General features: G+C 47.3%; 1 protein-coding gene across 1 annotated transcript in view; it reads right to left on the reverse strand.

Annotated features, from left to right (window-relative positions):
- bicc1a (BicC family RNA binding protein 1a) overlaps positions 1 to 12,249 on the reverse strand; it is a 69,957-nt gene that overhangs the window by 41,264 nt on the left and 16,444 nt on the right. Inside the window, exon 2 of the mRNA XM_084457001.1 lies at positions 3,841 to 3,887. Coding sequence (XP_084313127.1) covers positions 3,841 to 3,887 — 47 coding nt within the window. The remainder of the gene's footprint in view (positions 1 to 3,840; positions 3,888 to 12,249) is intronic.

The following is a 12,249-nucleotide window of genomic DNA, read 5'->3' on the forward strand; positions in this document are numbered from 1 at the left end:
TGAAAAAGGCGAACAAAAATGCTTATGGTCTATGATTGTGATCAATTTCATAACGCAACCTTGACTGTATCTTTTCGGGAACGTGCCCTTTCGTACGCAGGTGTGGTAACGCAGATGGAACAGGAAGTCACTAATGCGATGGAAAGCAGCACATGTGCTCGACACACGTGAGTGTGAACATGTGAGTGTGAACATGTGAGTGTGAACATGTGTTTGAACGGGGCACGACTGCAATCAACATGGCAGCAGCAGGACCTACCGCCTGTCCTGCACTGGTGCAGCTGTTGATTCAGCTGGAGTGTGTGTGTGTGTGTGTGTGTGGATGTGCGTGTGTGTGTGTGTGTGGGGGGGGTGTTTGTATGTGTGGATGTGCGTGTGTGTGGATGTGTGTGTGTGTGTGGTGTGTTGTGTGTGTGTGTGTGTGTGTGTGTGTGTGTGTGTGTGGATGTGCGTGTGTGTGTTGTGCTTATGTGTATGGATGTGTGTGTGTGTGTGTGTGTATGTGTGTGTGTGTGGTGTGTTTGTGTGTATGGAGGTGTGTGTGTGGTGTGTTTGTGTGTGTGGATGTGCGTACGTGTGTGTCTGTGTATGTGTGTGTGTCTGTGTGTGTGTGGTGTGTGGATGTGCGTACATGTGTGTGGTGTGTGTGTGAGTGTGGAGGTGCGTACAGGTGTGCGTGTGTGAGTGGTGTGTTTGTGTGTGGATGTGTGTATGTGTGTGGGTGTGTGTATGTGTGTGTGTGTGTGTGTGTGTGCATCTTAACAGTCCTTGCGCTAACTCTCCCAGGCACCATTACCTCTGGGGTGAGACCTCTACTGTACCTCGGGGCTCATCGGTTCAATAGAGTAGGTCACATGACACAAAACATTCTACTGTTTAAAGCGGCACAGTCACTCTTGTTTCAGTTGATATGAAAAATCACGTTAAAACATCAAAGGGTGACGTCACTGGACGCGTTTGCCCTTTAAAGTTTTGCAGCAATTTTGAATCGGTATTTCCCATTATATAGGAAACGGATAACTGGTTTTAAAAAGGCCTACACAGAATTTCATCCAAATACTATCAACTGAATATTAAGTGTGACTGCCCCTTTAAATGGAAAATGGTGGATGATTTAAAATATATCATGCAACTATCTACAGTATCAAATTCAGGATTAGAACCCCTTACTGTAAAAGTGTACTTCAAATGTTTAGTCAACAAAACTACACCATTGTATACTTGGCATAATATCTTCCATAACTGCATGTTGCCCCTAATTCCATCTGAAATGGTTAGTCAATAGTTAGTCAATACTTAATTTACAGTAGGTAGTAAAAATGCTCACAACCCATGCTCTATCACCCATTTGTACTGTTCCATTTTGAAAAACCACCATCTCAACCCACATAACAGCATTTCCACAATTACTGGTATACAGAATAAGACTTTTTTCCACCCTTGCTTGAAAGCAAACTACAAGGCTTCTCTGTGCTCCCGCAGTCGAATCTTCTTGGCCGTGGATCACAGCGCATCCCGGATCATCCATCACACGGGTATTGTTTACAGAACCGCAGTCCGGGGATAGCGAGCAAGCGAGGGGGACTGGCTCCTGACCCAGGCATCACACTAAAGACCTCTATGGTCCGTTATAGTCAAGCAAAGTCCAGCTCTTCACGGTACTACGGTCCAACAGTCCGACTCGTTTTAGTGGTCGACAGCGCGGTGGATCGGTCCAACTGTTCACTCTCCGATAGTCAGAGGGATCAACTGGATCTGTAATTGTTCAATGATGTGTGGTATTACAGTACGGCTAGAGAAGCCCGCATGCTAAGATAAACACAATTCCTAGTTCTGTAAATCTGATATACAAGGGGTACAAAACACCAAACACACAACCGTGTGATTGACTTTGTGGGAAACGAAAAATGCGAGAGATTGAAAGAGAAAGAAAGAGAGGAAGAAAAGGAAAAAGAGAGAGAGAGAGGGTAGAGGGAGAGAGAGAGAGGGTAGAGGGAGAGAGGGTAGAGGGAGAGAGAGAGAGAGAGGGTAGAGGGAGAGAGAGAGAGATAGAGAGAGAGAGAGAGGGAGAGAGAGAGATAGAGAGGGAGAGAGATAGAGAGCGAGAGAGAGAGGGAGAGAGAGAGATAGAGAGGGAGAGAGAGATAGAGAGCGAGAGAGAGATAGAGAGAGAGAGAGAGAGAGAGAGGGGGAGGAGAGGAAGGCAGAGGACAGAAGACAAGCAGACAGTAAGAGAGTGATCTACCACAGAGGCAAGGCCTGTGAGTCAGGGTCTGTCCAACGGGATGTTTTTCTCTTAGTGAATTACTGAACTCAGAAGAGAAACCTTACCGCTCCTTTTCTGGGCATTACTTAACCCTCCCTAAAGAACTTTATATGTATGTGTGTGTGTGTGTGTGTGTGTGTGTGTGTGTGTGTGTGTTTGTGTGTGTGTGTGTGTGGTGTGTGTGTGCGTGTGTGTGTGAGAGAGAGAGAGAAAGAGAGAGAGAGAGAGGTATGTTTCTGTGTGTGCATGTACATTATGGATAACAGAGAATTAATGTGTGTGTGAGTGCATTTGTGATACATTAGTGTCAACGCAGCCAGAATGTGTGTGCGGTATATCGGGTGTGTTTGAGGGAAGGAAACGAGCCAAGTTAGAGTTTCCATTTTCATCAACTTCAAGGGTAGTCCACACACACCTCATACATTTTCTTAAGAATAATTCCTTCCAGATCTCTCCATAACTTTTCTTTTCCTGACATTAAGTGGGTCTGTAATGGTCATGCTATCACAGAAATTAGACAGACCTCAAGGAATGGAAATTCTACAATAAAGAAACACACAATTCCAATACCAGTTTTATCATCCACTCCCTACCAGCCAAACCTAACAATGGCTCTTAATACACCGTATGATTACTGACCGTTTAACGTGTGACATCGACTATTCTTTGGAACGACTTAAAGATGTATGGAAGGCTACTGTAGCACGTTAGGACAAGTTTACAACTTGTGTCCGATATTCTTCATGGAGGAAGCTACAGTTGATACAGCACTGTTTTCTCGAACCCAACTGAAAAGCAGAAACACAACATGTCGGGTGATCTTGGAGAATTCTTCAAGGAGAACGGGGCGGCCGCCTGGTTTGCATTTCCTGGTTTTGAAAGTGGCTACAGGGACAGTTAAATTGCCTCCCTCTTTGACATTTAACTCAACTTTATTCCAAACCCGAAACTAGAAAATAGACAAAGAAAAGGCAAAAATAAACCAGTGTCCATCATGTAGTTCTGTAGAGCTCATTATCATACTGAGGAAAGACTTCAAACGACCCAGGAAACAGCATTTTAAACAGGATCTAGTGAGCCAGAACACTTAATCTTTTTTGGCACATCGAAGAAGAAAAACGTTTGTTTTTTTTTGCTTGCGTGGAGCACCTGATGTCTATTGATGTCCAGATCCATAGCCTGCTGTATCCCTGACAAGAACGGTGACACGCCGAGCACAGAACTATAATCCACGATGATAGTCCATCATCAGCCTTCATCAAGCACTCCAGGGAACCATCTAGAACACTAGAAAAGCCACGAGGTCACAGCACGGCCTCGACCTATCACAGGTGCCGACTGTCAAGCACGGGACTGACTTGTTTCAGGGACACGGCGGGGTCAGGAGTCAAATCCACTTCGGTATCCGATTACGCCTGACCTAATCAGAATGTTTTATTCAGCGACCGGGACTTGCTGGACTTTGTTGGAACAACACATACCACCTGCTCTCCTTCCACTAACTGGAGCGCACAGTTTGCGCCCGTCTGGACGGGAACCAATCATAACCTGTGCGCCGTCGACTCTAGACTCACCTTCTGGAAGAAATCTTCCCCACCGTTGACCCTTCCCTCCGTGGCAGCTGTAGAAGAGAGAAAGAGAGAGAGAGAAAAAACAATTCATAAAACCACACTGAGACACTCGCTGTTAAACACATACTATAACATTCGCTGAGCCAAATCATGCTTGGGTTATCCGATGTCCTGGAAATACGAGGCTAGTGAGACAGCGTCCAGACTTATGGACGTCCATTCTGCAGTGGACGCCATCCAGACTTTCCAATGGATCTCCATCCCGAAGGGTACTGTGTTTGGCACATCTATGTCAATATCTCCCGTTTTCTGATTTCCATTGAGCTGTTCCAACTCGTTTTCTATAATCCTCGTGATTAGATACAGCTTCCGCTGGACAAATTGGTAGATTCTGCTAGAATGTCTCTGTGCTGGACCAGGCCTTCTGTGTGTCTGAGCGTTACTCAGTTAGGAGATGTATGATTCACTGTCTCAGAATGTACGTACATCCCAGTACAACACAGATACACTTGAACCAGTGTACAGATACACTTGTATCTATGCTGTAGATACACTTGTATCTATGTTATCACGATACCAACATTCTATCCACGATAGAACACCAGAGTATCAGGATATGTAAGGGATAATGATAGAACACCAGGGTATCACGATAGAACACCAGGGTATCACGATAGAACACCAGGTTATCACGATAGAACACCAGGGTATCATGATAGAACACCAGGGTATCACGATAGAACACCAGGGTATCATGATAGAACACCAGGGTATCACGATAGAACACCAGGGTGTCATGATAGAACACCAGGGTATCATGATAGAACACCAGGTTATCACGATAGAACACCAGGGTATCATGATAGAACACCAGGGTATCAGGATATGTAAGGGATAATGATAGAACACCAGGGTATCATGATAGAACACCAGGGTATCACGATAGAACACCAGGGTATCACGATAGAACACCAGGTTATCACGATAGAACACCAGGGTATCACGATAGAACACCAGGGTATCACGATAGAACACCAGGGTATCACGATAGAACACCAGGGTATCGCGATAGAACACCAGGGTATCAGGATATGTAAGGGATAATGATAGAACACCAGGGTATCAGGATATGTAAGGGATAATGAGAGAACACCAGGGTATCAGGATATGTAAGGGATAATGATAGAACACCAGGGTATCAGGATATGTAAGGGATAATGATAGAACACCAGGGTATCAGGATATGTAAGGGATAATGATAGAACACCAGGGTATCAGGATATGTAAGGGATAATGATAGAACACCAGGGTATCACGATAGAACACCAGGGTATCACGATAGGTAATGCCGGGTGCAGACTAGAGGATTTTAAGCCCGATTTTATCTCCGATTCATCCCTCCCGACAATCAGGGGGCGTTCCCGAATGAAGGCTTGTCGGAACCGATTATCTGCCCAAATTATCCTGTAGTGTGAGGTAGAGGTCTTCACGGGTCGGGTAAATCCGAGAGGACCCGAACCGGACCCGAGACCCGTACGGGTCCGGGTCCACATTTCCACGCTTTTATTATGGTCAATTGGGTTCGGGTGGATCCGATTCTATTAACTCGGGTCCCGGGTCTGTTTATCATTATGCGTAATACCCGAGAGAAACGCATGACGCAAATTCAGTGAGACCGCGGGCGCGACGCGAGCTGAGACACGGCAGCCACCACCAGTAGCCTACCTTGTGAAAAATAAGCTGAAAGAAAATGAATATAAAGAGGTCAAACCTAGCGGCAGCTTTGTGTAGCCTTATTTATTTACGGCCGTTTAATTTCCATGCTGCCACATCACAGCCTGACAAAACAGCGATTGATCCTATCGAGATTGAGAGAATAAATCGCAATTCCATCAAACTGTGATGCAACAGCATGCAAGCCAACAGCCGTGACAGCCTAAGCGATTAATGCTACTGCTACTTGCTACTACTGCCTGTCGGATCCGTAAAATACCCGATCCGACTCGGGTCTCGGGTCTCTGTCCTACTCCTGCTCTCGGACAAAATCGGGTCCGGTATACATATTTAAAAAAATTATCGGATTTAGTCGGATCTCGGAACGAATGTCTCGGGTCCATCTCGGTTTCGGGTCCACATTTTAGACCCGAGAAGACCTCTAGTGTGAGGTGCTTCGCCTAGACCGAACCCTGTCACACATCACCTAGACCGAACCCTGTCACACATCACCTAGACCGAACCCTGTCACACATCCCGTCCCACAATTCAGTTCTCAACGAATGTACTTGAGGCTACGACTGACAGTGACAGCACGCATACTTGACCTGGAAAAAAGGTTCGTTTTGATTTGGTTGATTTCGGAACAATGAGGTGTCTGGCTGGAAATTCGATTTGACAACTGGACAATTGATACAGTATGTTGCACAGCAAATATGCAGTAGCCTACACTTCGCTCGTGGCTAGCTAGCAATATCAGGTAGTTTGGGTTGCTATGGGTCACACAGGTCTTATCTTGAATTGCGCATTGATTTAGAACAACGGTGAGTTGCCGGGTGTATACCGGGCGTTGTGCAGAAATAACGCAAACCTCTCAGCCAATCACAATGAAGCATTCACACAAGCCGTGTGTGAGTTCCATAATGAGGAATACTGTACATCACACTAATTACAACGTCATTATTATTCACACCTGCTTCATTCAAGACATTATTTCACGTACGACTTTACCTCTTAATATTCTAAGATTCTATACCTAAAACGCATACCAAAATTTTACCAACATACTGTATTATTTTATTATAATACGAACCACCTTTACACTGACAATTTGTCCGGGTCACTCACCACCATGGTCATCATCAGTCCAGTAGGACATGATGAATATGGTCATGTGTGTGAAACCAATTCAAGACACTCAACACACAGCTAGCCTGGCAATAAAAACAATATAAGAACGCCAAACTGGTGGGATAAGCTAGTAAGGGACTGTTGCCCGACCACGCGAAGACAGCAGGCCTGTAGGCCTTGTTTCTGTCCCATCTGGAAGTCTTTACCAAGGCAGGTCTGCTGATGTCATCCTTATCTGTTGTGTGCCGAGCGTCCCGAGCGTCCCCAGGGTCGCCTGTCACGGCGGGCATCTGATGGGAGGTTGGGCTCGGGCCTTAAATGAAAACAACCCGCGTTACGATGGACCCCGCGTTACGATGGACCCCTCCCAAACGGTCTCTTTCGCTTCACTTCTGGAGGGCCGTGCGTCCGCTTTAAAAAAAACGCCTCGAATGTCGAAGCTCGAAATGATTGATCAGCTATAATTGGTCCGCGGAGACGTATGTGGCTTACTATAGAAATGCACCCCGGGACAATACCGGGTGTGACCAGTGACCACAGCCTTCAATCGAGAGGGAGGACATTATTCACATAACCACAGAGTGGCCTATACAGTAAACAGAAGAGGATTGCAGAGTTTGGGGTCTGTAACAGTTCACCATCGCCCCATGCTACGATGGCTAGCTTGCATACCGATCACCAACGGCCTGTCATCAAAACGCATATGATTAGTCATGCAGTGTCACTCAATACGTCGCAGTTAGATCATGAAAATATGTTGCCCTTCTATTCTACAGCAGGTATTGTGCGTTTTTAGGGTTTTTCTCATTTCTCATTGCTCTGGACTAGCACAGTAGGCGCACAGTGTTTCGTAGCTAAACACAAACGCTCACCCAACTCCTTGACCCTCACCGTTTCACATCCAAAGTGACCCAACCACTGTGATGCTGGTCATGCCTACGTGAAGTGTGTGTAACACATGCTTGTACTTATAAGACCGGTGGCCCCCCAGCAAACCCCACATGCCGGCATCTGATTCACACCAGGGCCGAACCCAGGGCAAGAACGATCTGTTTCACACCAGGTCCGAACCCAGCGCAAGAACGATCTGTTTCACACCAGGGCCGATCCTAGCAAGAACGATCTGTTTCACACCAGGGCCGATCCTCGCAAGAACGATCTGTTTCCTGTGCCGCATGTCCTCCCCTCTCTCTCTCCCACATTTCCTGTCCCTCTACACTGTCCTATACCATTAAAGCTGAAAAGCCCTAAAAAATATCTTAAAAAAAGAACGATCTGTTTCACACCAGGGCCGATCCTCGCAAGAACGATCTGTTTCACACCCGCGCAAGAACGCACACACGCACACTGTAAATCTGACATGAAATGCAGTTTGAGACGACACCGCAAATTAAAAGCAAATGACTGCAGTCCTCTTCCAGCAAACGTGATTCCGACAGAGCCTGACGAGGCCTGATGTCTTCACACACCAGGGGAACGCGGGAAAAAAGGATGAGGGGAAAATGAGGTGGTGTGTACATGCGGACACACACACACACACCTTCGAGTGACCCCGGGAGAGGCTGCAGGTCAGGGTCAGGGTGATCTGGGGGAAGATCACAAAGGAGACCGGGGTGGGAGTGTTTTAAGATTTAAGGCTGTTGATGTCAGATAGTTTGTTGTTGGCGAGGCTATAATGACATCAGTCCGTCTCACTCAGCGTACGTCAGCTTGTCTGTGGGTGGCCTGGCTTCACCAGAGATCCCAGAAGTCCCTGCTGCTGGTAATATACTAATGGCTTTCCAGAAACAACAATGACATGAACTTCTAGTCAAACAGTGATTCAAAACGAAAACGAAGTCGACTTTACCCTACGAAAGGATTGGATTTGTTATTCCCAGAAGGTCATTAAGGGTTAATGTGAACATAGAACAGGTGTAGCCCCAACCCTAACCCTTTACAGATTCACTGTCCAGATACACAGAACACAAGGGAGGCTAAAGCATCTCTTCAAACAAAACAGTCCAAGAAAAGTAAACATGGCCTAGTAAGCTGTCAAGGGAGCGTTTTGTGAATCGCATGATCTTGTGCACGACGTTTGGTTTTTATTCAAGTGGTAAGATGTGAATTGATAAAAGGAGTCAGCATGGGAACCCAGGCTCGGGATGAGATAAACCTGTCCTTCTCCGTGCTCTAGGTGGCTAAAGATCCGTCAAAACAAGCACGGACACATTAATCACTCCCTCTAGGAACGCTTCCCCGCTGCCAACGGCAAATTAAAACCAGCGAGGAATAAAACGGGATATAAAACGGGATTATTACGCTGCTAATGGCAAACATTCGTGAGGGAGAGAGAGAGAGAGAGAGAGAGAGAGAGAGAGAGAGAGTATGTGTGTGTGTGTGCATCAGGCCAAAGCACTGGACCAAAAAATCCTCCTCCAGAACGCTTTTGAACCCTGAATTCCATTGGCCATCGAGCCATTTTATCACCAAACCTGTCATCGCGTTACTGGAGAGTTCCTGGTCATTCAGCTGTGCTTTTTCCTCTTATTATACAAGAGGGGGGAAAGAAAACAGTGTACAGATTAAATAAAAAACCGTACCGTTGTGCAGCAACTATTCATCTGTGGACACTCCTGGCAGCCGAATAGACACAGACATATACAGATACAGAGATAAACCCTACACTTTAGGGAAGATACTGTTGGCTAAACCCCTCAGGTCTATCAGATGTAGATCCTACAGGTATACAGTATCACCTCTGAGCGGAACACGGAGCCCACGTTTGAAGTGGTTGTTTCATATTTACCACTCGCAAGTGATTACTTAAACAGCAGCCAGGGAAGTGAAGCCGGCTTCCTCCCGGCGCTCGGGGGTACGACATGGCTGTGGAGCGTGAGCGAAGACGTGCGAGAGTAGATCCATGTGTAGAGAGGAGAGAAGCATGGCGCGGGGACCGGCCGTGGGGGCGAGGGGCGGGGCGGGGGGGGTTGGGGCGCCGCCGCCGGCGAGCTCTGGGGGATCGGGGAACAGGACGTTACGGGGAGGAGAGGAGAACAGCCTCCCCTTCATCCGTCACGCTGCCGAAGCCGCTCTGTCGACGTCACGGATCGCATCGGCCCGGAAAACAAACCGGCACGGGTCCCGCTCGCCATCTCCGCCTCACGTAGGACAGGTCACCGGGTCACACACACACACACACACACACACACACGGACCGACCTTCAGACTCGTCTTCAACCGGCTTCCCTGATTCCCCTTACAAGATTCAAACCAAAAATCTCTTCGTTCTTGCCACTGGTTGTGGCTATGTCAGCACAACGTCTGTGCAATGCATGCTGGGAAGCCAGCGCTGCGAAAGGACATCAGTGTGCTTCACACCGACATCGATATTGGCTGCCGGCAGATTGGGCAACAGAGTGACATCTGCATAAAAAGCCAAACTCGGGGTCAGATGAGGACTGGGTGCGATGAGGACAAGCTTTAGCTCATGCTCCTAGCCTCATAGAGGAATCCCAGCATTTCAACACAGAGACCCCTGAGTTCACAGATCTCATGCTGCAGTCAAGACTGGGTGTTTCTGATTCATAGCGCAAAAAGACAGCCAGTAAAGTATGAGCGTCTCCAAAGTTGCCATTAAGAGGCTGTCCAGACGAACGAGATATATCAAACATACGGCCATTAGCTAAACACTCTCCCTGCAATATGTCACGCGATCTCAAACGAGGCATGCACATAAAACGCCTGATGATATAAGCCTGGGGGTATGGAGGGCGAGAGAGGTTGGGGTAGAGAGGGAGAGAGAGAGAGAGGGAGAGAGAGAGAGAGAGAGAGAGAGAGAGAGAGAGAGAGAGAGAGGGAGAGAGATTCACTAGTTTTAAAGGGAGGAAAATAAGTTTGAAGAATGTAAACATCATAATGAAAACTACAGTATGGACACAGCTTCTGAGAAATCCAACCAGATATTCATCTACTGCTACTTGATTAGAGGGTGGAAGCTGAAGCTAAAATAACTTTCATACATTCAATAAAACACGCATGGATGCTTTCAGAGATGGAGATTTGAAACGCTTTCATTGTCCAGGCTTAGCATGTCAAAATGGTGGCGGTAGTTGGAGCATGGAGGTGAAAATCTGCCCCCTACTGGCCTTACCCCTCAGGTGGCGTTTCAAGAGCTTCCTGACAAACGTCCTAAAACCATTTCAGACGTGGGATTTGAACCAGACAAGAATTTGAACCATCATCAACCCTCTTGGATACAGTATAACCCACTAATGGCTATAGTGATGCCATGTTGAATGTCTCCGGGAGTTAGCTCGGAGGACGGTCGTTCGTATCAAAGGATTTGTAGGAAGATCAGAGGTTTGTAGAGCATGGAAATGGAGGGAGACCCGGAGGCACCGGTTAAATCTCTAAATCACAGAGCCTGGCAGGACAAACTCTCCCCGACGGGCAGTAATGACAGGGTGACCAGGGACCAGGCACGACCTACACAACGAGGACTGACTGAAGGTGTAGACTGGACTGAGGAGAGAGAGAGAGGGAGAGAGAGAGAGAGAGGGAGGGAGGGAGAGAGAGGGAGAGGGAGAGAGATGGAGAGAGAGAGGGAGAGAGAGAGAGAGGGAGAGAAAGAGAGAGGAAGGGAGAGAGAGAGAGAGATAGAGAGGGAGAGAGACAGAGAGATAGAGAGAGGGAGAGAGAGAGAGAGAGAGAGAAGGGGAGGGAGAGAGATGGAGAGGGAGAGAGATGGGGAGAGAGAGAGAGAGAGAGAGAGAGAGAGAGAGAGAGAGAGAGAAAGAGAGAGAAGGACTCTATACTCCTGTATGTCTAGACGTATTAGAACCGGGCAAAATGCTCATAACTCTTTTCCCTCTAAAACAAAAATGTTTCTGTAACAAATAATCGCTCGTTTAAACATGAAATAAAGAACCTATTGTGAATAAATACGCCATCCTGATCATGACAGCATGAGTGACGCTTAACGCCAAGAACCCATACATCACACAGACAGGAATCCCTGTCCGCGTAGTCACACCGAGCACCCGCTGCCAACTGGCCTAGCTGGGATTTATATCTTTGTTCTGTCTCAATCCAAAATGTTCAAGTTTTCCCAAATTTCAGTCCAAGTGAAAGTTATCTGGCTTAGTCCTTCATCTAGTTGACTGAAAGAGGCCTGATAGACCCACAGACTGTCTGGAAGTCCTGCCGTTCCAAGGTAGAGAATGATGGAGTCTGATGGGGGACAGGAAGTCTTTCTCACCTCTCCTCCCCGCTCCTCACCCACCAGCGTCTCGCAGCGTGAACCTCCACAGCCCTCAGCTGATTCAACATTCAACATCCAGACCTGACGGAGGGGGCCTCTGGGAGTCATATCAACACGCCCACACACACACACACACACACACGCTCGACCGAATGTACTTGCAGACCACAGACACGAAAAACTGCGCGCCGCTGACACACAGGCACGCATGGAGTTTGACGAATGTCTCGATTGCAAACATGTTGCCGTCCTCTGACGTTAATAACCGCTCTTGCAAATGTCTCTGTCTGTCCTCCATCATCCCTGATCATCAATCACTTTGAGAG

This window comes from Borostomias antarcticus (assembly GCF_949987555.1).
Source record: "Borostomias antarcticus genome assembly, chromosome: 2".
In the NCBI taxonomy this organism is placed as follows: Eukaryota; Metazoa; Chordata; class Actinopteri; order Stomiiformes; family Stomiidae; genus Borostomias; species Borostomias antarcticus.